Below are 23665 nucleotides of genomic sequence, written 5' to 3'. Positions count from 1 at the left end.
GGCGGCCTCGTGGCTCCTGTCACCCCCAGATTAATGGCTACAGATACTTGCAAGGAACTGAGCATTTCAAAAGTGTTCGCAGGCTCACTCACTCAGTGTTTTGGTGTATATCTTTGTCCATTTTGGTATCTATCTTATTGTTCCTCATCCCATTCAGGGAGCTTTAAGTGCTCAGACTGAAGGAAGCACAGTAACAAATCTCATTGTGGGTTTACTGAGGTAAAATATTTATTTTTCCCTTAGTACAGTTGCAGAATACAAACACAGCTTTTAAAAGACTTGTCAGTAGCTGTAGGGGGAAAAAAACAAACAAAAACCCCACTGTCAGAAACTGTAACAGTATAAAATGATCAACAACAGGAAAACCTTGAGACCTAGTAAATATTGCAGATACATCTGGGTGTCTGTGAGAACCCCAGGCCTTGTGGAGATAGGGAGGCAGAGCTAGTCACTTGGGGCTTTTGCCTCACTCAGTTGAAGGCAGCAACAGAAATTAGCATGTAAAAATCTTTATAAAACCATTGCTTTACAAGGCCTGGGGATTTAAAGGGTTCAGGCCTTTAAAACTGCTGCTCTGATATTATTTGTTTATGGTGAACACAGCCCAGGTAAACGGTTCAGGCAGCATTGAGTAAAGCAAAATGAAGCTGAGCAGTGGTGCCAGTCACAGCAACAGGCCGAGGTTTCACAGAATGGGTCAGGGTGGAAGGGACCTCCGTGGGTCATCTGGTCCAACCTCCCTGCTCAGGCAGGGTCATCCCAGAGCACATGGACCAGAGTTGTGTTCAGACAGTTCTAGAACATCTCCATTTAGGGAGCCTACACAACCTCTCTGGACAATCTGTCCCAGTACATGGTCACTTGCACAGTAAAGTTCTTCCTCATGCTCTCGTTGGCCTTTCTGTGCATCAGTTTCTGCACATTCTTCCTTGTTCTATTGGATGGCACCACAAAGAAGAGCCCAATTCCATCCTCTTGACACCCGTGTTTTACACAGGAGCCCCTCTCAGTTGCCTCTTGAAGCTGAACAGGCCCGGCTCCCTTAGCCCTTCCTCATGAGAGATATCTCTAGACTCTTGGCCAACTTCCTAGCTCTCTGCTGGACCTGCTCTAGGAGTTCCTTATCTCTTTTCTACTGTAAAAGTCATAACTGCACACAGTTCTCCAAATGCGGCCTCATCGGGGCTGAGTAGAGGGGCAGGATCACTTCCCTCGACCTTTCCAGAGACGCGCCAGTCACCAGACTCGCAGCCTCCGGCTGGCAGCGCCCAGCCGGACCCACGGCAGGCGGCCCCGGCTCCAGCACGGCGCACTCCGGGCAGCGGCAGCGCCGGCCCCGGAGGTTCCGGCGCGCAGTGCCCAGGCCCCGCCCGGCCGCCGTTGCCAAGGGCCGGTCGCTACCAGAGGGAGGGAGCCGGCGGCGGGGCGGTGCGGATTGGGCTCCGAGCGCCCCGGGCCGGGGGCGGGAGAGGCGCGGGCGGCAGCGGGTTCCGGGCGGAGCGGAGCCACATTGGGCAGCGCCGCGCGGGCTTCTGGGAGAAGGGGCCGTCCCCGCCGCCGCCCCCCGCCCGTCCTCCGGCCAAGATGTCTGACATGGAGGATGATTTCATGTGCGATGATGAGGAGGACTACGATCTGGTAGGGCGCGGGGCGGCACGGGGGCTCAGCGGTACAGCCGGGGGTGTCGCCGGCGCGGCGGCGCTGCGGGCCTCTGCTAGTGCGGAGCACCCGCCGCAGCGGCCGCCCCGCCGGGTGCTGCCCCGGCAGGGAGCGCGGACATCCAGGATGAGTTTTCCTCCCCGGGAGGAGGATGCGGGCAGGGGCTGCGGGGGGCGAGTGCTGCTGTCGGAGCAGCCGCTCGGCCGCCTCTCCGCGGAGGAGCAGGCCAGCCCCGGGCGGGCAGGTGGATAGGCCCGGGCTGGTGCTCCGGCCCCGGGCTGGCCCCGGTGTGCCCGCGGGGCTCCCGCTGAGGGCAGGACTCCGGCGCGCTGCCTCCTTCCCGCTCTTCTCCTGCCCTGGCCCAAGTGTGGGCACGCAGTGAAGTGATAAAGTTGCCCGCCCTTCTCCCCACCCGCGACTGCGAGAGGCCCTTGGGGCAGATATCGTTCGTGTGCTTGTGTGAGCGACAAACTGGGGAAAAGTAGGGGGAAGAGAAAGGGGAGTGAGGAGAAATGGCCTCACGGCCGGTTTCTGATCCAGCGCGCCGATGGATGCACTTATTTCTAACTTTTTGTCTTTATAGTCTTTGTAGCCTTTCTACCACTCCTTTTTTGGTTTTAATTGTAAGGTTTGGGGGGTTTCATGTTACATTTAGTTAAATTTAACATGAAGTTTTGTCCTAAGCTTTTAAAGTTAAAAAATTGCTGCTTGTCTGATGAATTATACTTATATTGCCCTTACGTTATATTGGAGCTTGAGGTTTGCTTGTTTGGGGTTTTTTTCTTTTCTGGACTTTGATTGGGTTTTTAGAACTAGAGACTTTTTTTTTTTAAAAAAAAGCTATGTATGGTAGAAGCTTGAGAGTCTAATTAATTTCAGCTAAATTTGTGTTAACAGTGTTGCAGTTTCACTTAAAAACTCCAGACGCTTGCTTCTGGAAGACTTGTTTTCTGACACATTATTTGATAGTCATTGCCACTTAGGAATTCACTTTAAATGTTTACCTAATTTTATTTGGAATAGTGTCTGGGCAGTTTTTGTTAGGAACTGCTTAGAATGTTTGGATGACAGTAGATATAGAATAAAAACATCTGCTTTTGGTTTTGAAGGTTTTTTCCATTCACGTAAGAGTGCTTGTTTGACGGGCATTGACATCACAACCCTACGAGCTGCTCGTGTCACTATTCCAAAAACTGTTAGTGTTCCCCTTTCAGTCTATCGATGAATTCACATACTGTAGAGACGGTTACTGAAGGAAATACACAGAGACCATTAAAAACATTTTGTTCCAAAATTAATTTCCATTCATTTTTATTAACACTGAAATTTGTTTCCTGATGTGAAATACTGTGGTGGTATTTTTCCATGTGATACAATCAGAGGACTATTAAAGACAGCTGAATTCATGTTCCATATCCTTCCATAACATGAGATCTGGGCATAAAGAGAAACCATTGGAATTGCATTTTTCAGTCTATACAGATATGAATTAAAAGTGCAGTTCAAACTTACACTGCTTTATGTCAGTTTTCTCCAAGAATAATTGGTCTAGTGCTTTTTCCTGTGTTTGTTTCTTCTGAAGTACTTTATTTCTCATTGGAAAAACCTTCCTGAAACACCTTGCTTGTGGCAGATTTACACTTCTGATGGGGGTTACTTTTACTGGAACATTTTTATTCTCATTAATTACCCTTAGCTCAGACCTTTCAAAAATTTTAAAATACTGCTTGTAATAATTAGGAGCACGTTAGTTTTTTTCTTTTCAGTGTGTAACACCCATGTAGAGCATCAACCAGTACCCAAGCTTCAGATTTTTAAAATTTCATTTCAGTTCATAATTGATAGAGGAAAAAACCCAAGAATTGAAGAGTAAAAACATTCCAGCTAGATTAGTTTCAGCATTCTGGGACTAACAAACCATGATTGACTGTTGTTCTCAAAAATGCTTGAGTCTGTAATTGTAGTGTTCCACAGAACTGTTTCAGAAGAAACTTAAGGGTCCTGATGATAGGGCCTGATTTCTTCCTTTCATGTTGACAGCTTGTTAAATTAAGAGAAGACTGTGAGGTGATTCTGGAGTTGAGCATCACGGCTGCTACAAGGGGCTTTGCAACAAAAGAATGAGTACAATACATAATACTCCTATCAGTGCAGAATTGAAAGTAAAAGAGCACATGGGAGTGCTGTGAATAAGAACCAGAGGAAAGGAGTGATTACAGAAACAGTCAATGAAAGAAGTAGCTATTTTGTCAAAATATGGTGAAACTAGGTTCAGGTCGCCCAGGGTAGCTGCCATCATAACAATTGCAGTGAAGACTCCCCAAAAAATTAATTTTGTCAGCTTTTATTAGAAGTGATTAGGGCTGTTCCTCTTCAATGTGCACTTGACCTGCTGATTATATAGAGCAGTCAGTTAAATTTCCTTAAGTATGCAAATGTTTCACACTTGAACTGAAATGAGAACAGTTATTCCAAAGTCCCAGATCTTTCCCAGCTTCAGCATGGACTTTTATATAATTAGAGTAATTACTACACTGTTAAACAATTGAAGACTATCCAGGGTGTATTGGATTGTTTCTGTTTAGTTTTTCAGTAGGTAAAAAGTCAAAGTTTTACATGTAAATGACCTCAGCCACTCCTACAGAAATGGAGTTTATTCACTGGAGTCCTGGTATCAGGAAGAAATTTAATTTATATTTGTGGGTGGATGAACCTAGATTCACAATTTGCTGGTAATGTGCTGTGACAGCTTTGATTATAACATGAATTATTCCACTTTATGCTTCAGTGAACAGAATAATGTTTACTGGTCATTATGAAAGCCACTCAATTTTAATTTTTAGTTTGGTGCTGCTAGGTGCCTTTCATGATTTCAGTACAAGTTATTTTTACTAGATCCAGCTTGAGGGTGGAGAAGTACAAAGAGGGAAGGACCATTGTAAATTCTGTTTTTGTTTTCAGTCTGGGACAAAAGACTATATTTAGAATTGACTTGGAGGCTAAACTCAGTCTTCCTCCAGAAATTGATTCTTCCAGGCACAATGACAACACATTGACAGTTGTTGTAGTACATCTACTGGTTTGCTTGTTTTGTTTTAAATAAATAAGGAATCTGTGGTGTTCTTAATGAGCCATCTTACTGTGTTCTGAAATTCAACTTTAATCTGAGGAAAGATTGGACAAATATATTTGCCAAGCAACTGGTCTTTTTACCTTACAAAGCTGTATTCTTGCACTGACTTGTGGAAGACCTGTAACAATTCCAATGCACACACAGCCATCAGTTTGCCCCCTGGTGAGATGGCTGCAGGTTCATGAGGACTGGCACAACTCAAATACAGCAGCATCCCTTCAGATGACTGAGTGAGGATTTCCCGTTTCAGGATGTGATGATATCAGGACATAGGCAGCCTTATTACTTACGTCAAACTGCATGAGTTAACTGTCTCTTTCTTTCCAACCTAGTGAAATACAGGCCATTGCAAAAGAAATTCCTGTTTGTTACCAAACTTGATAAGCAATCTCATCAGTAGTCAGAGACATTATTCTGTCTTTTATTGCTGGATTTTAGTAGATACAGGTAGTTTCATGTGGATGTTGTCTCCTCTTCCCAATTGCTCATATTTCACTTTTATCATCATTTTATGAAATTCATATATATGTTGCAAACAAGAATGTGGTAATGCTGCAAAAACAAGTATTCAGATCCAGGGAAGTACCAAATCAAGCATATCCACTTGGCCCTCTTCTGTTTCTTAGTGAAGTTTAATTACAGTAGTATGTGATTTAAAAAAAAGTGTACTTAGCAGAGGACATAGGATGTGCTGTTCTCTAAATTAGTTATCGTTTCATATTTTATATGGATTCAGCATGTGTTGTGATATTTTTTATGCATTCTCTTCAGACTAGTCTTCAAACACAGAATTAATATATTTGAAGCTTATTTTGCTCGTTACCATAATGTCTCAGAAGGAAGTATTGAGGCAAAAAGTCTGAGAATAATTAGTCAGTAAATTATTTCTATCTAAACGTTGACAAGTGTTGGTAAGTTCTGGTTTGTGTTGGCTTCTTTTGACAGTTTTTTAGGGCTGCGTTTAGAATGGTGCTCTCCAGGATCTGATATGCAGTTGGGTGTTAAACAGACATAAATTAGATCTAAGTTATGCTGAAAACTGGACTTTCAGAACAGGATGCACATAACTACAGGAGTGCTGCACAACAGAGGTAGAAAGAAAAGGCACTTTTCTGCTGTACCCTTTACATGTTGTGATACCAGGTTTTTCTTTCTGCAGTCTCCTGTCTCATTTTTTGCATCTTCCAGCTGAAAAAAAAAACAAACAACAAAGGCAGAGCACTGTCTTTCATGGAACTCTTGTGATGCCATTGCAAATCGCTGGTTTCACAGACTTCTGTTCCTGGTGTCAGCCCTGGTGTGAGCCAGCAGGCACTGGATGACTTGCAGAGTTAGAGAGTAGCAGCAGAACAGAGACCTGGAATGTGAAGAAAAAGAAACCAGGACTCCCAATGCATGGCTGAGCGGCTGCAGGCTCCTTACACAAATCACACTCTGGTTTTTACTCTCAGGGTTTGCCTCTGGTTTTTTCCTCTTTGCTCTTTTGCATTCCAGTCTGACTGCTTTCTTTATATTCATGTACCTGGATACCAACTGGCAAATGCAGGTAGAACCTGGTAGTTGCTGCTTGTCCTGGTGCCTGCAGGTGAGGAGGAGCAAATGCAAAGAAAGTTGTGCTTAGTAGACCTCCTAATGCCATGGTTATGAAACAAAGTTAGCTGAAGTAAAATCAAATTTGTACCATACTTGTTCTCAGAAACAATTGCACTTCATAAAAAAATAAATTATTTGAGTCAGTCAAATGGATGAAATTTGGTAAAATCGCCAGCAGCTGAAAATTAACAGTAATAAGTATTTCAACAATGTCCTTGAAAGATAATTTTTTACAGGAATAGAACTCTTTGTATTGTCTTTTTTTCTGGAAAGTTGCCTGTAAATAGCTGCTTTCCCCCTACTCCTTTTATTAAAAAAAGTTTGCAAAGTAGGAATTCAGTTCCTGTAGTGGTGGCAAATGATAAACAGAGGAGCACAAGTTTAGGTGAGAAGTAGATGTAGAAATTAGAGAAGTGCTTCAGGCAAGAGAGGAGACCAGAAAATTGGTAACAGCAGTAGTTTTCACAAAATACTTGTATCTTTGTTTTTGTTGATGTAGAACTTTACCAGGTCAGTGTGCCGCTCTAACAGATAGAATGCCACACATGTACATTGAAATGTCACTGATACACTGTTACAGTGTCCCTGTCCCTGTTCTGGCCCTGAGCGCAGGGGCCGTGCCTCAGGACCTGTAATGTCTGGAGGCCGCATTGACAAAACTCCTGCCCAGTTGTCAGAAAGCCGCAAGGAGCCAAAGAGCCCAAGGCACTGCCTGCTGCAGGGATGGGAAAGGGCAGGCTGGGAGCAGCGCGGGATGGGGAGGAGCCGGAGTGCTGGATGCTGTTCATGAGCCTTTGCTGCTGGACACACTGCAGATGGACCTGGGCACTGAAAAGCATGACCAAAGCTGACTCGGGTGAATTGACTTCTGTGTGTGCTCATTTTAGAAGCTGAGGCTCAATGTTTTAAAGCTGTTTACTAGATAAAATTCTATGAAAACTTAATATGTAACATAGTAAAGACTTCTTAAATAAATTGGTTTCTTGATACTAATTAACTTTTATTAAAACTGTTTGAAAGAACGATGTTCCAGAGTAAACTCCATCAGAGGTTTTATCTCTGTTATAATTGAGCTAGTGTAGTAATTTCTCTTCCTCCAAAAAGCAGTGGGATGGCTAAGGACTGAATATAACTGATTACATTTCGAACATTAAGATTTTCAACATAGCAATGCTTAAATAATATCCTAACTTATTTAACTATATTTTTTCAAGCTCTTACCAGGGCTTTCTAATTTCTCGAGTGATGATTAAAACCCCAATTGTTTGTTTTGATGATCCTCAGAGGAAGGAAGAATTCAATGGGTTTCAAAGAGCAATGGCTTTCTGTGTACTCAGACTGCTCTTTTTTTTCATTGTACTTATAATGTTGATGTTCATTTAAAAAATATCAACAGGACCTTAGTTTTAAGAATTCCTAGGCCTCTTACTTTTTTTACATCAGCTAGAGATAAATTATATCATCAGCTGCTTTTATATCTCAAAGTTCTAATTAAGGATGTTCGTCACTATGCAAATTGTTAGGTCTGGATGCTGTAGTGGAAAATTTTAGAGTTATGTAGAAATCCTTTTTGTAAACCATATATTTCTACCTAATTTGCAGCAAACTTTCTACCTATAAGGTTTGAGCTAGGGAAGTTGTTCAGGCAGGAACTAGGGGTGTTGAAAATGAGGGTGAGGAAAGGTTAGGCTCTTGCTATCTGAATTTATTCTTAAAAGAACTTTTCTGTTTTCAGAATTGAGAAGGAAATTCATCTTTTTCTTAATTGGAACTTTGAGGACACAGCTTTATACTTTCCTCCTTTTTTGCTTTTGACAGAAGCTTAATGTTCTTGCATTTGTATCCTACTGCACTAAGCCATCTCTGCATCAAAAGAAGACAGAGTGCTTGTCCTTCTGAATATCAGCACTGGCATAATGAGCATCAGTGCTTGAAATAAGATTCAGGATCTACATGGCTGATGTTTGGTTTTTTTAACATTGTCTAAAGATTAATGGCATCAGCTCATACTTAGTTTGAGGTTTTAAAGTTTTCACAGCCATTATGTCTAAATATGTCTTTTTTAAAATAAACCACCTTACATTTTCTGGAAGTAGGAAAGCCTTATCTCCATTACAGCTTTGAGTCCATATCATTATCCTAAGTCTGATGCACATAGGCATCAAGTGAAGAAAAAATACAGCTGTGAAAACGTAAACCAGTACTTTTTATGAATTTCAATGCATTTCCATTGGGGAAAAAATATCAATAGACTTAACACTTCTTTATTATGTATTAATATTATGAAATTATCTTTATGGGATATTTAAGTAGCATTGAGAAAAATTATCTGGAGAAAGGCTTCCTGCATGAATCTACATCCAGAATCATTGCCAGAGCTAAGATGAAAGTTCAGATGTTTCTGGCTTGAGGCTAACGGAGCACGTTGTCTCCTAAAAGGAATTAATTTAGTTTGCTTTCCTTTTATCTTTGCAAATAGACACTTCTGCCAAAAATATTCCCCATTGTCCAAGTTAAGCATAAACAAGACATCAGCTGATTACACATATCTTAAATGCTTTGTTGTTTATTTTTTGGCAGCCTGTGTATATAAGGTGCCCGATACAGCTGTTGACATCGGGTGTGTACCCATAGCTGCTCCACTGGAGTTGGATCAATAGGATAAGGAGTTTACAAAAACAAGCCAACCAAAATGAGAGACTGCCCAATAAAATAAGACACTTGCTTCCTGTTTTCTTTGCTGTTTTCAGTATCACATTTTTATAGTTCTGTGGGAATTCAGAAAACAGGTTTCTAGAATTCACAAGATTTTTCAGTCTATTCATTCTCCATTTGTGGGTGAAAATGAATACATACCTGGGCAATTTGCCTACATGTTACAAATAGAAACATTAAAAGGTAGAAGGACAAATGTCTCAAGTACTATGTTTATTAAAACTTGTTTCGACTGTGGGCTCCCAAAATTAATTTTTGCTTTAGAACTTCAGCAAACTTAAACTTTGAGAGATTGCTTGCAGTGCAGGGAGGAGAGAGCTAATTTAAAACTTTTCTTTTATCTCATCTTTTTTTCATTCCTTCCTATGGTTTTGGAGAAGTCCATTAATAGTAGGAATATACAAATGAACAAAAGAATAAATGTGCCTGACAAAGTACAGCAAGAGTAAAATCCACCCTAAAGGAGTGGAGCTGATTGTGCATTGCTTATGTTGGTGTAAGGGAAAATTACTCTGACAGCAGTAACTTCGAGATTTAAACAGATTCTGTTAGAACAGTTCATCTCCTAATAGCCAAAATGCCAAAATCCTGTTTAGAGAAGTTAGCTTGAAAATGCAGAGGTGTGAAGTGGTTTTGAATCATGTAAACATCAAATGAAATTGTTATTTGAGCTTTATTAGTGTTTTGTAATTTGGACATGCAGCATTGTCCTTTAGCAAAAGAAGATAAAATATGCTGGGATTTTTCATCAGAAGTAGTCTCAGAGTACTTCTTAACAAAATTAAGTAGCAGTTGTTAGAAGTAAATACTTCAGTTTCTTTGGCACTAGTGTACATGATGGATAATTATTTGATTAAATTATTGTGCCCCAACATCTTTGGCAGCATTTTTAGCATTTTCATAATCATCTCCTGCTTCTCAGGGCAGAAGCAGCTGGTGTTATTGTCATTATTCTTTTTTTAAATTTCCTTAGACAAGGATGAATCGTTATGGCATAGAAAGGCAGATTATAGAGGGAGGATTCATGGAAGCGTTTGATATCATCCATGGCTGAATCATTCCTTGTGTGGCAGCTGAGCCAGAGCCTTTTCTGTAGCTACCAAAGGCTGGATCATTGAGTGCCTTCAGGAGGAGCAGTGGGCAGCGTGTTCTCCCCCCTCCCAGAAATGCTATGTGCTCTTGGGCCTCTGTGCTGAAACTCCAGCATTGGCAGAATTTCAGTAATACAATCTGTACTTGTCATAAAGGTGAAGTTGGTGGAGCTATGAGTTCATGAATCCAAAAAGAAACCTGCCGACAGCAAATGTTGGTGGATGGTGAGTCTGGCCTAGGAATGGGAGAGAGGGAAAATCATTATATGGGTCTATACCTGTTCTGTGCTCTGAAGCCAAACATTGCCTGTTCAAACACAAGCATTTTGTGCCAGTTGGAGTAATATGTATTACTGTTTTTCAGCAGATATTTTTTCTGATTATTATTCCTTTTTTTTTCTCTGATTATTATTTTTTTCTTAAAATGTAGGAATATTCTGAGGACAGCAATTCTGAACCAAATGTGGATCTGGAAAATCAATACTACAATTCCAAAGCTTTGAAGGAAGATGACCCCAAAGCAGCATTAAGCAGTTTTCAGAAGGTTGTCTGTCTTTATATTCTATCTCTTCTTTTTATATTAATTCAGATTTTAAAATATTTGGTAGCATTTGAGTTATTTTCTGAAATTTTAAGAGTAGGATTTATCTTTTAAATTACTAATGTGCTAAGTTTATTACTGAGTATCTTAAACTCCTGGCTGAGTGCCTTCCAGGATCATTCTTAGGGAGAATAAATAGAACATGGTATAGTCTTATCACAAATGTGACTTTTTAATCTTCAGGATTAACTAAGTTAATTAAACAGTTCTAAATGTGTTTTCATGCATCAACAATAGAAACCAGATCCATTTGGGTTTTTTAAATGAAATGGTGTTTTCCCCAGTGTCTATGTAACATTATATTTGCTTTGCTATCTGATTCCAGAGCTTTAAATGTGTAAATACTAACTAACACAGTTTCTTTTTTTCATTAAGTTTTAAATTTTTAATGTCTCATAGCACACTGCTATGAGAAAGCAGTATGTTAGATGCAATTTTTTAAAGAAAAAATAGATTTTTGCATCTCTTTGCTCATTTATAGTGTACAGCAAAACTATGTACATGACTTCAAAAAAACCTTTCTAAAGTTTTTACTTACAAAACATTTCCTTGCATTGTTGCATTAAACCTAGAAGCGTTTCTCCTCTGTGGAGTAATCTTCTTCATAGTAATTCAGAAGAGCTTTTTAACTTAATTTGGTCAAAATTTAGTTGACTCAGTTTTGCAGGAGGTGTTACAACTATTTTTGCATACACGTTTATGGAGTGGTGTTAAAATTTAGTGTTTGGCATTAAAGTGTTTGCTGTTAGATGATAACAACAACAACAGCAACAATCATGTTCACCCTCCCTATGTCAGCTAAGTTGTGAAAACTGAGAAGATACACTCTCACTTTTTCAATAATACCAGGAATGAATAAAATTGAAGAACAGGGCAGAGCCAAACATTACTTTGTAAGGAACAAAGCTGGGGGGAGGGAAGGCATGTATGGGATATGTATGTTTTAAACAATTCAAGTTTGAATAAAGCTTTTATAAATATTGTTTTAAAAATTCTTCTTTTTCAGGTTTTGGAGCTCGAAGGCGAAAAGGGAGAATGGGGATTCAAAGCTCTGAAACAGATGATTAAAATAAACTTTAAATTGGTAGGAATTGCATCTATCATTTGGGAGTAAATAGCATAAATATGTATTTGGTCCAGAGATCTTAAATTAGTGTTCTAATTAATGGCTATGACAACTAAATCTACCAGAACTTGTCTTTGCAGCCTTTAACGGCTACTACAGATATGGCAGGGAAATGATGTGGTGTTTGCAAGACAAAGGCAAAATAGATGCAAAATAACTGCTGTAGTCAGCTGGTACTCCATGAAAGTGTGAGGCTCAGTCCTTGATGTGCTGAGGTATCACACCACTGACAGTGGTCATGTTTCTCTGTGTGTACTGCACCAGGACAAAACAGTGAAAAATTTATATGCTATGTATGCAGCCATTCCAAGGAGTTGTCTGGGCAGCTCTGTTTTCTTCATTGAGATGAATATTTTAGATGTGTGTTCTGTGCAGTCCTGAGGTTATTTCTGATACTGCAGGTTATGAATAAAGTGGTGATGTGAAAGTTTTAATAGCAACCACTACTGCACTGTCTTTCTTTAAGCTTTTTTTTTCCTGCATGTAAACTTGCAAGATATCTCAGTTTCAACAATTAAAACAAAAATTACAATGTGATTTTGTTTTTCTTTTAGACTAACTTTCCTGAAATGATGAATAGGTATAAACAGCTATTGACCTACATACGGAGTGCAGTTACAAGAAATTACTCTGAAAAATCCATCAATTCTATTCTTGATTATATCTCAACTTCCAAGCAGGTTGGATCATCAGTTATTTCAACTTCATAGTTCTCAGTTTTGCATTTTTAACTGTTGACATTTTTTATGTTTGTTTTGGGCTTTTTTGATCTTAATAGAGGAATTTTGAGTATTCATTTGCTGTCATATGTAAAAATATATTTCCCACATGTAGTGGATTCTTTTAGCACAGATAAATCTTCATAAAGTTGTCCTTTTTTGACAACATTTACCTGGAATTTCTTTTTTAGCATAGCTACACAATAGAAGTGCCCTCTCAAATATAGTTTTTAATTAAATAATGTGGGTTTTTATTTTGGGGGGAAAGGAGAATCTTTGCAATGAAGTGTTGGTGTGAAATACTGCCTGCCCAGTGCACTGTGCTAGTGAGGTACATGTCCATAGATACACAGCCCAGCTCCTTTTGTGTTGCTGTAGAAGCTTTACAAAGAGTAGGAAGCTCCCCTCGCTGACTACCTAAAGTAGCACCTTCATATGGAGGATCATTGGTGATCAGTGCTGAGTCCTTGGTCATGATCACACTCCTGCCACTCTTAGAAGTGGAAGTTGAATGCTGGGTTACTCTTAAGGTCTAAAGGATTGTCTCAGACTGTCCTTTCTTGGCAGAGCTCAGTGTCTCTGGTTTGTAGTTGAGCCAGACCGGCAGAGACAGTCTGGAAATCTTAACTTGATACATAGTCACAGATTTGTTACCCCTTAAGGAACAGTGGCCATGAACAATACTAATGCATTCTTTGTAGAACCCTTGTGAAAGGTAACACTCAGCACTTTAATTTCCATTTCAGATGGAGTGTTTTTGGTTTTATGCAAAGAAACAGTTTGATGCACTCAAGAGCTTTCTTCCAGTCAGCATTGATACTCCAGAAAGGAGAAGGCATCTTTTCCTTTGACCATATTCCCCTTTTTTGTAAAGCATATTTTCTTTTTGATATGTAAATTATTTTTATTCTTTTAAGTGAGAACAATATTGCCTGTGTTTGTTACAAAACATCAGAGTTCTGTTCCTTGGTTATATAAGATGGGCTTTATAAGGTGGCTTTCATTTTTCACAGATGGGTACAAATCTTAAAATGTGAATACTTTTTAATTATGTCTGTTTCATATAAGAAAAGGTAATGTAGTTAATTTGGTTATTTTAGAAGCTGTTTGCAGTTTAAATGCAAACATTAAGTAAGATGCAGATACCTTTCTTATTTTGAAGTTCAAGCATGCACTTTTAGTTTGTTCAGATTGACTTTATTAACAGGTACAAATTTGCTGTTTACAATTATAGAATTCTGATTTTTTATGTCAGATGGATTTGCTTCAGGAATTCTATGAAACAACACTTGAAGCTCTGAAAGATGCTAAGAATGATAGATTGTGGTTTAAGACAAACACAAAGGTAAAATATATAACTTCCTATATTTTGCTTTTCTTTAACACCTTCAGCTAATTCTTATAAATTATAATTGTGAAATTTTAATAGACCTCAGTACTTCAACTTTCTTTTCATTACAGCTTGGCAAATTATATTTAGAACGAGAAGAATATGGAAAGTTACAAAAGATTTTGCGTCAGCTGCATCAGTCATGCCAGGTACCTTTATATTCTAAATCACTGTGCCTTAGTAAACAACATTGATGCTTTTTTTTTTAATATATCTGTTGTTGGCCTTTGAGGCATTTTGCTGAGCTTTAGTACAGAGGGAAGAAATATTGTACCTGATTTTACTTCTTATCTGCTTGGTAACATGAACAAAAAATGCTAAGTGCTTTATTCTTTCCTTAAAGATGATTTTTAAAAAATTCACAATTCCTGATTGGGTTTCTCTTCAGGTGCAAGGACAAGAAGCACATATCAATAATCTATAATGCATGGACATTCATTTTAAAATATGGCAAAGATTCCAAGTGAGCTTTATTCAAAACTGAAAGTGCAGTTGTTACTTTCCCACCTGGAAGGAGAAAAAATAAATTAGCCATGCAGTCTGCTGTGCTTGTTTCTGACACTTTTCCTCCTTCAGTATGGAAATAGGTTACAAATATCTGGGAAATGGTTTTGTTAGAGCTAGCAGAAGAGTCATACTTGTGTCAGTCATTGTATTTATATACTAAGAGTATGGCTTAAGGAAAGTGGAAAATAATTAAAGTTTTGAGAAAAACATTTAATAGAAAATAATGATGTTTTAAATAAAGGGCTTTAAAATGTAGCCTGTGGTAAGTTCTTTGAGTACTATGTTTTCTGTTAGTAGTTACATCAGAATTTCAGAGTTTTAGGAATGTCCTTGTTTTTGACAGGAAATTACTGAGAGTATTTGGTTATCAGTGTTTTACTAGTATAAAACTGAAATTGCTGTTCTCTTAAAATTTCACAGTATTTATTACTTAATCTGTCCTAGACTGATGATGGGGAAGATGATCTAAAAAAAGGTACTCAACTATTGGAAATCTATGCTTTGGAAATTCAAATGTATACAGCACAGAAAAATAACAAAAAACTTAAAGCACTATATGAACAGTCATTGCACATCAAGTCAGCCATTCCTCATCCACTGATCATGGGAGTTATAAGAGGCAAGTTCATCTTGAATTTTTCATTTGTCTTCTGTTGTAGAGATTTGTTCCATGAAAATCTGATAACCAGTGTTTTTTTCCAGTTCCACCTATAAAGACAGAGGTTTCTGTAGATTCAGTCTCATCATTTTCTTCTTGCAGGACTTCAGCTCTGCAGTTTTGGTGCCCAAGTACCAGAGGCACTGGTCAGAAGGGCAGGACAGTTGGGTAAATAACTGTTAGGAGAGAAGTAGTAGAAAGACAAGAGGAAGACTTGCTGTTTGACGCCAGGGGAGGCAGCAAAAGATGAATGTGAAGGCATCTGCAGGGCATAAAAACAAAGGCTTTGCAGGACTGCTGGCAGAAGGAGCTGCTGGCAGAAGGGACTGCTGTTCCTGCAATCCCCTATTATAAATTTGTGTCTAACCTCACTAAAACTCAGCAGGAACCAAAGGGCTTTAAGATGTGTTTGAAAATATAATTTATTATCTGCAATAATGAATTGTAGTGGAAACAAGCAGTGGGTCTTGAAAAAAACCCAGTTTTCTTCAGAACACTGTTATGCCTTCCTCCTTTCCCTGGTGTAGACCCTGCACAGACAATCAGGCAGGAATGGGTACTTCAGAAATAAAATGATACAGAAAGTATTTCTCTTTATTTCTGTATGGTTTTGCTCAACAGATAGGGAAAATGCCATAAATATACAAAGTGTGTTGCCACTGAAATGGAGATAAACTCTATCTCAGTTTTTGCAGTACTTTAACATAATGGTGACGTAATTGTTGGCTATGAGGATTAGTGTTCTTTAAGTTCTATGGTGTAGGCTGGGTTTTGTTTTTTCCTCTTTGGAATGGGCTTATTCAAATGGCAGTGCTATATGTTAAGGCCTTAATGCTTTTTTTTCCTAGTAATTTCTGAGAACCAAATCACTTCTGAAAATGTTTCAGTAATCTATTTAGAAATAGCATGGAACTTGAGTACAATTATTGTAGTCAGCAACAAGCACACAGTGTTCCTTTTCATCTGTGTTTTCTTTTCAGAATGTGGAGGCAAAATGCACTTAAGAGAAGGAGAGTTTGAAAAGGCACATACTGATTTTTTTGAAGCATTCAAGAATTACGATGAATCAGGGAGCCCCAGAAGAACCACTTGCTTAAAATATTTGGTCTTAGCAAACATGCTTATGAAGTCTGGAATAAATCCATTTGATTCTCAGGAGGTATTTTTTTCTTTCTCCTTCACACGCACGCCCACCCCCCATCCCCTCACCCTTTTCTGAATATATAGAGAAATTACCCAAAGGATGGAAATGGAAAAAAAAATATCTGAATTTGCATATTATGCTTTCTGTTCTGTGCAGGCTAAACCATACAAAAATGATCCAGAGATTCTAGCAATGACGAATTTAGTAAGGTAAGATTTTCATTTTTTCTGGAGAAAGGAACAAAATTATAAAAAGAAAAAAGATATATTGTCCAAACTTGAAAGGGAACGTTTTTAGAAATGGCTTTTCTCTGCAGTTAACACAGTTATTCATAAATATTGGGCAAATATTCAAGGATTGTTTTTCTTTAGAAACTTACAATGAGTGACCATAGTATAGATGCCACACTATGTAGGGGTATCGAAGCTGTGTACTTTTATCACTTTATGGTGTGACAAAACCCTCTTTTCTCCCCTTAAATAAAGTTGTCCCATCTTGTACTGCGACTGGTCTTTTTAGGCTCTGGCTGATTACATAAGAGAAATTGAGTTGAGTGACGTCTCATACCAAAGCCAGTAGAATAATTTGCTGCATGGATATATCATGAGTTCCTAAGTTAGGAATATGAAACTTAACTTTGACTGATCTCCTGTATCCTTCAAACAAGTGAAAATCAAAAAGAAAGCCTCATTATCTCTAAGGCAGCTCATTACCTCTACCTCACAGGCAACTGTGAGAATTTCCAGTGTATGAAGATCATTAGGTAAATGACCTGAGGCAGGTTTTGTACACTGGGATTTGAAGCTCACCTACTGTATCCTCTCTGGCCTGCCTCTGCTCCTTTTCCCATCTTTTCCCTACATAAGAAGTAATGTCTGCTCGCATTTTGGTACAGTTGATCCTGTGTTGGAACAAACTGCTGTGATACTGCTGTTGTGCTTTACCATTGTATACATACAAATTGTTTCTTAAAGTGAGTATATTCATCCGTTATTGACATGGTGATTGAATCAATTATTTGGCAGTTTAGTAAGGGACTATTTCCAGTAACTCATTCCACTTTAGATGTGGTTTTTTTCTAATTCACTGTCATAATTTCATGTGAATTTGAGGCAGAAGGAACTCCAGATGGCCTTACCCAATCTGATTTTATTCATGTTTCTCATTTATATCTTTTATCTTGACATTTGAGTATAACACCTTCTTTAAAATTAATAATGCAGTTAAAGCAGTATTGATAAGAAATATGCAAAGATAAAATTAATTTCAAATATTAAAATTATGGTTTTAATCCTTCCTATACTCTACAGTGGGAACTTGCATGCTTTACATAGCATAAAAAGACTTGTGAAATAAACAATAAAATATACAGAAATGAAATTTCTTTTATGATGAAGTAAAATTTACTGTTTTCATGTGATACAGTCCATGCCACTCACATAACTATTTATAAACTGCTCAGGTTCTGCCTTAAACTTAACAGGTCTTCTTCTTGGCCATTTTAATAACAGATGAATCTTCTTTGACCAGTTTCAAAACAATCTTAAAAGGTACAGAATATGAAGGACAAATAGATGTTGTTTTTATTAAAATGTTTGATATTAGTATTAAACAGAAGTTGAAAGTTTTGTTTTGAAAGAATGTTTTTCAAGAAAAAGGCCTTTCTTCAGAGGTTGCAGCTCTTGGCCTTTAAATGATGCTGTGGTGGCACCTTCTTTTTGCAGTGCTTTCTTAGATGACAGGATTGACTCATGAAAGGATATATACACAAGTAAGCTATAAATAAAAATCTAAAAAGTAATATTATGCCAAAATTACTGATGAATAATCCTGGAAGTCTGTATTTCTTTCATCTTTCAGTATTTTTAGCATTCAGCTTAAGCTGGACATTGTAGAGACAGCAGCAGCCCTGTAGACTCTTTTTAGCTCTTATTTGTTCCACAATGTATGACTTCATGAAGCCAAAATTCATGTAATGATACTTTTCAAAACAGGGTATTTAAGAATAGCTTCTTAAAGTACAAAAGTTTTGAAACTAGAGTGCACTTGTGGAACAACTAAATATTCATACCAAATTTCAGTACATGTTGCTAAAATTGAAACAGGAGAAAGGTCATTTCTGCTGCATTTCATCTTGAAATCGAGTTTTTGCATATAAAGGTTCTGAATAGAAATATTTTCCACCAGTGCTTAATACATGTTTTTTTAGAAATTGTGGAACATAATCTTATGAGTCGGTTTTACTTTTAAAATGAATAATTCAGTCCCTTGGTTTTTTTCTGAAGTGCCTATCAGAATAATGACATCACTGAATTTGAGAAGATTCTGAAAACAAATCACAGCAACATCATGGACGATCCCTTCATAAGGGAACACATTGAAGGTATTTTAAAGGCTATTATAATAATTTTTGTTTTCACTACTTAGTAAGCTCTTTTTCTCTTCCCCCACCTTGGTTTATTTTTCTTTTTGGCATTAAGAGTTCCTTGTAATTACTTGTTTTTATTCCTTTACAAGTTATTTAGAAGTTGGTCAGGGCTAACTTGCATCCAGGCATGTGGCATGACTGAAAAGATATGCAAAGTTGACGGAGAAAGTTGTAGAGGAGTGGGTATTGTAAGATATCTATGGTGATGTTAAGATACTTGAATACTTTGAGTATTGTTTTTGGAATAGTGAAATGAAAGCAACCCTCACCTGTAAAGATGGTTTGTATCAGTCTCATCCACTTTGATGTTTGCAGTTTATAAAGTTAATTTACTGCTTCAGATTACACAAAATACATAGACAATGTAATGAAGGTTGCACTAATAAATATGTAGTAATATAATATGTGAAAAGATAAATACTTTTCATTTATATCTTGCAAACAGTAGTTGGAGTTATAGTACCTCTACTTAATAGAATGGGAGCACATTAGCACATGCCTTTCTGCTCCATTAATGTGACAAAATAAACTTACCTCATCCATTTTTCATGTATCTGAGAATTGAAGAGTCTCTTCACTTGAATACAGTGCTCAGTTCTTCAGCTAACTGTTGTTTTCAAGAGTGGGTCTGACTGTGGCAGTGCAAGATCATTTAGCTGGATAGTTACACGAAAGAAAAGAGTTAAATCCAGAGACCTGGTTTCCTTATACTTGTTTGTAAAAGAGAACAGGGCAAACAGCAGGGGAAACTAAATATAACCCACCGCTGCTGTTCCATGTGGACTGCTGGTGAGCTGCAAAGTCTTGGGGGGAGACTTGGTAAGATCAGAGCTGGATGCTCGTGGAGGAAGGTGTGCCAGAACTGGAGAGCAAGAGCAGGAAGCTGAATTAAGGCATCAAAGGGAATTGAGCGTCGCTCCTTGTATGCTACTGATGTCTCACCATGTTCACTCTGCAGTGATACACAACTTGTTCATGGTTATATTTACATACCTTGCCTCATTGTTTTAATCTCCATAATTTATTGAGACACATAATCTGGTGTTCAGTGGTATATTATTATATAAACAGTCCCTGTTTAAACAGGTAGAAATGGACCTAGTTTTTTTTTCTCTGTTAATTTATAATTTATGCTTGCATTTTATCCCAACTGTCTTTAATAATGTAAAAATTTATAAAACGTTGACTGCACTATTTTATCTAAGCAAAACGAGCCTCTCCACGCAGACCATTTTCTACGACTTCAGTTCCTCATTGTAATTACACCATCAGGCCCTGACTTTTAACTTTAAATGTGAATATTCCCCATGAAGTTAAATGCACAGACATTTTAAATTGCAGAGCTTTAAGTCCCTTTTCACTTTTGTGTACAGCAAACATTCTAGCCATAAATTAGGGGGGCAGACATACCAGGCAATGATTTCTATGATCTAACTAGTTAACTTGAATAAATAAAATTTTTACCAGAGAACATGTTGCTCCATGTTTGAACAGTTTTCAGCTCTGTCTGTCCACCTTCAGAGTTACATATTGCCTGGATCCCTGGAAAAGGAGGGTCCTTGTTATTTTGCTGGGCTTCCCCCCCCATTGAATTACACTGAACACCATGGTCTTTGAAGCTAGCGCCTTTCTGTATGGAGTGGTATTTTAGCTTTATTTCAATACTGTTGTTTTTACACTGTTTATGCTTTCTTCTCTTACAGAGCTTTTGCGAAACATCAGAACACAAGTGCTTATAAAATTAATTAAGCCTTACACAAGAATACATATTCCTTTTATTTCTAAGGTATGTGTCAGTAGCCTTGGATTTGCTTAAGTAAATTATTAACTGTGAATAAAAGCTTTTAAATAAATACAGTGCTTCCAGAAATAGAACATCTAAAATACACTCTAAACCATAATGTACTAATGATGCACTGCTGGCAGCTTTGCAGTGCAAAAATGTAAATTTCAAGTGTCATCCAACTGTTTATTATAATATGTACTATGATATACTTCTTAAATACTCAGCTACCATATTCTACTTGGTGTAGAAAAATCATATTTCTTAGGAAAAGTATAAAAAGTGAAATTTGTATAATAAAAATGTCATTATAAACATAAATTTTATGGATGTAAAAATTAACCCCTTTTCCTCGTAAGCTATCTTCACATGTTTGTGTTGTACAAGTTGCAGAACTGTGGTAGTAGAACAAATCAAGTATTACCATAGAATTCCTGATTTCACTGCCTAATCTGCAAAGAATGAAATAAAAACCCAATGGTAATATATGACTATTCCCATCTCCTGTGGGTCTGTGATTTTGCCTGCAAAAATTCACAGCATTACAAAATACATCATGAAATATTAGGGATGCATGTTTTTTATGCTTAAATTCTCTTTAGAACTCAGTATACTTTTTTTTAAGCTAGACTTAACACTTGTAGAACTTGCTTGAGCCAGAAGATGCAATTATGTCTCTAAATGGTTTTGAGTGCAGATAATTATCTTTTCTGATAATTATTGTCTTATTTTATTTCCTGGGTTTTTGTGGTTGTGGTTTATTTTGTTTTTATTTGGTTTGGGATATTTTTTGTCTGTTTTTTCAGTAAGTCAGTAAAGGAGCTAATTTCTGGAGCTTCTAAAATTTTGCTTTTGCCTCTTCAGCTTTTTTTGAGAGGTTACTGGTCTCTTGATTCTTGCCCATGTGTCCTTTGGGTGGAGGTCTTTTGCTTAATAGATCATTACTGAATTGATACTTATGAACTGTAAGAAACAGGTTAAACTAAATTCTGTATATGAAAATAAAGACTGGGGGGTTTTTATGTTGCAGAACATAGTAGCAGCATACTGAGTTTGCTTTTTGTTTCAGGAGTTAAACATAGATGTAGCTGATGTGGAAAGCTTGCTTGTGCAGTGCATATTGGATAAGTATGTACCTGATTCTTGATTATTGATCTTTGATTACTTTAAAATAATCAAACTGTAGAAGAGGCAACAAAACAGTATTTTGGGGCATTGTGATAATACTGGTTGATTCTAGAAGTGAAAGGTAATGGTGCTGACTTTGTATTTGCTTGGTTTCTGAGCAGTAAAGTATGTTTGAAAGATGGGAACCAAGAAAATTATACAGGGAGCATCTTCTTTCTATAATTCTTAATTACATAATAAATTCCCTGAATTATTATGAAATTATGAAAGTTGTTATTCTTAGTAATTCCTGCTTACACCCATGTATATTTTAGAGTGCATTTTCAAGTTGACAGATTGATAATCTGCTCTCTTAACTAGAAAAATTTAACTACAATTTGTAAAACCTATTTTTCTGGAGAGTAACTTGTTATAACTACTACAAATGTATAATATGTACATGAGCTTGTATTGTTTGATTTCTCTTCACATAAATCTCCATTTTTCATGATTCTTTGACTTTCAAGAACTGTTTATGTGATATTGCTTCAGACTTTGTGTGGGGTCATAGCCAAGCAGATAAAACATGCATTGCCCAATGAATTAGTTGTTTGATTTCCAGTCATGATGACAGTTTAATAGGCAGTACTGCCCAGGACAGTAATTATAAAAGTGCTGAATTCTGAAATGGACTTTGTGCCTCTCTTGTATATGACCTCTTATTTTACCTCTGATTCATTGTTAGCTCCTATTTCCATGTCCATTAGCAATTTATAGTTTTTATTTATTTACTCCTAGCACTATACATGGCCGAATTGATCAAGTCAACCAGCTCCTAGAACTGGACCATCAGAAGAGAGGTGGTGCACGTTATACTGCGTTAGATAAATGGACCAACCAACTAAATTCTCTCAACCAGGCTGTAGTCAGCAAGCTGGCCTAATAGAAACCAAGCTTCTACAAACCTACTTAAGGCAACAGTGCAGTGATGTAAACCTTAAAAGAACTGGGAATGGCAAAACTACTGTCGGTTGGTGTGCCCTGAAATTATTGGAGTTATGGCAGAAGTGCTTTTTTGATCAGCTGGTTTGTGTTTTGCTGCTGCATTTATCCCAAGAAAAAAACAGCTTTAATCTCCAGAAGAAAACCAAAATGCCACGGGATTTATGCTGTATTGACATCTTGCCCTAAACATACAACATCCTAGTAATTTGTCAAGGGGCAATTAATGACCAGAGAGAAGATTTTTGTCATGATTTTAAGTACACTGACACGTTACTGTTGGTTAAATTTAAACATGTTTTACCTGCAGAAATTCTCTCACAGAAATAACCTGCAATAACTTGAAATGCATACCCTTTTGAACACTTCCTTTTCTCATGTATAAATTGAAATGTTTGCTGCATTTTGCAAAATGTCAATTCTCCAAAAATGTGTCCATATATTTCTGTACCTGCAGTGTAGTAAAGGTTTAGAAGAAACCCCATAATTATAGTGGCATACTGTCACTTAGGTTTCAAGCAGCAAAATAAACAGTGCAGTTCAGAAATTGTACAGTTTGTTTCTTGATGTGCTTTCATTATACTTGAATTTTACTTGTGTTATTTTTAAAAGAAAATAGGTATTACTTGATCTCACCACATTTGTGAAGGACAATATGAAGATTCTAAGACTGACCCCCTTGGTATGTGTGCTGTTGATTTTTCTTTTTTTCCCCCCTTGAAATAGTGAAACATAAATACTAAAGAGCTGACATTTAGCAGTGTTAGTGCTAACTAACTTTTAGCTCCAAGATGCCAAACTATTATCAGTCCTCTCTAGTTATGTTGGTGGGTCTTTGGCATTTCTCAGGGATATTCTTGGGTTTTATTTTGCTACTTTAAGAATGGAGATTTTCCATGCAGCTCGGTGGGAATAGAGATGCAGACCCTGATTGTTCTCTCTCTTTCCATAATCTGTGGTCTTTTTGAGCAGATTCAGTGCACAGAAAATGACACTGTGTGGTATGGAG

The 23665-nt window shown here is 37.7% G+C and overlaps 1 protein-coding gene across 2 annotated transcripts; it reads left to right on the top strand.

Moving 5' to 3' along the window:
• Positions 1 to 1455: 1455 nt before the first annotated feature.
• COPS2 (COP9 signalosome subunit 2) lies at positions 1456 to 23326 on the top strand. 2 transcript variants are annotated; one of them, XM_030955124.1, is made up of 13 exons: positions 1456 to 1638; positions 10622 to 10735; positions 11799 to 11876; positions 12473 to 12598; positions 13893 to 13982; positions 14099 to 14176; positions 14979 to 15153; positions 16173 to 16351; positions 16493 to 16545; positions 18622 to 18719; positions 20468 to 20550; positions 21617 to 21675; positions 22453 to 23140. In XM_030955124.1, the coding sequence occupies exons 1-13, from the start codon at positions 1585 to 1587 to the stop codon at positions 22595 to 22597; spliced, it is 1332 nt and encodes a 443-aa protein (XP_030810984.1). In that variant the 5' UTR covers positions 1456 to 1584; the 3' UTR covers positions 22598 to 23140. The 2 variants fall into 2 exon arrangements, with proteins under 2 accessions (XP_030810984.1, XP_030810983.1); XM_030955123.1 differs by having other exon boundaries at positions 1511 to 1638; positions 13872 to 13982; positions 22453 to 23326.
• The last annotated feature ends 339 nt before the right edge of the window (positions 23327 to 23665 follow it).

This window comes from Camarhynchus parvulus, chromosome 10 (genome assembly GCF_901933205.1).
Source record: "Camarhynchus parvulus chromosome 10, STF_HiC, whole genome shotgun sequence".
NCBI lineage: Eukaryota > Metazoa > Chordata > Aves > Passeriformes > Thraupidae > Camarhynchus > Camarhynchus parvulus.
Note: the sequence above shows the minus strand (reverse complement) of the source record. Positions and strands in the feature narration are given on the sequence as shown.

Coding starts and splice junctions, on each gene's coding strand:
- COPS2 (XM_030955123.1), top strand. CDS start 1,585: ATGTCTGACATGGAGGATGATTTCATGTGCGATGATGAGGAGGACTAC. Junction 12,599..13,871: donor ATATCTCAACTTCCAAGCAG/GTTGGATCATCA, acceptor TTACAATTATAG/AATTCTGATTTTTTATGTCA. Junction 14,177..14,978: donor AGCTGCATCAGTCATGCCAG/GTACCTTTATAT, acceptor AATCTGTCCTAG/ACTGATGATGGGGAAGATGA.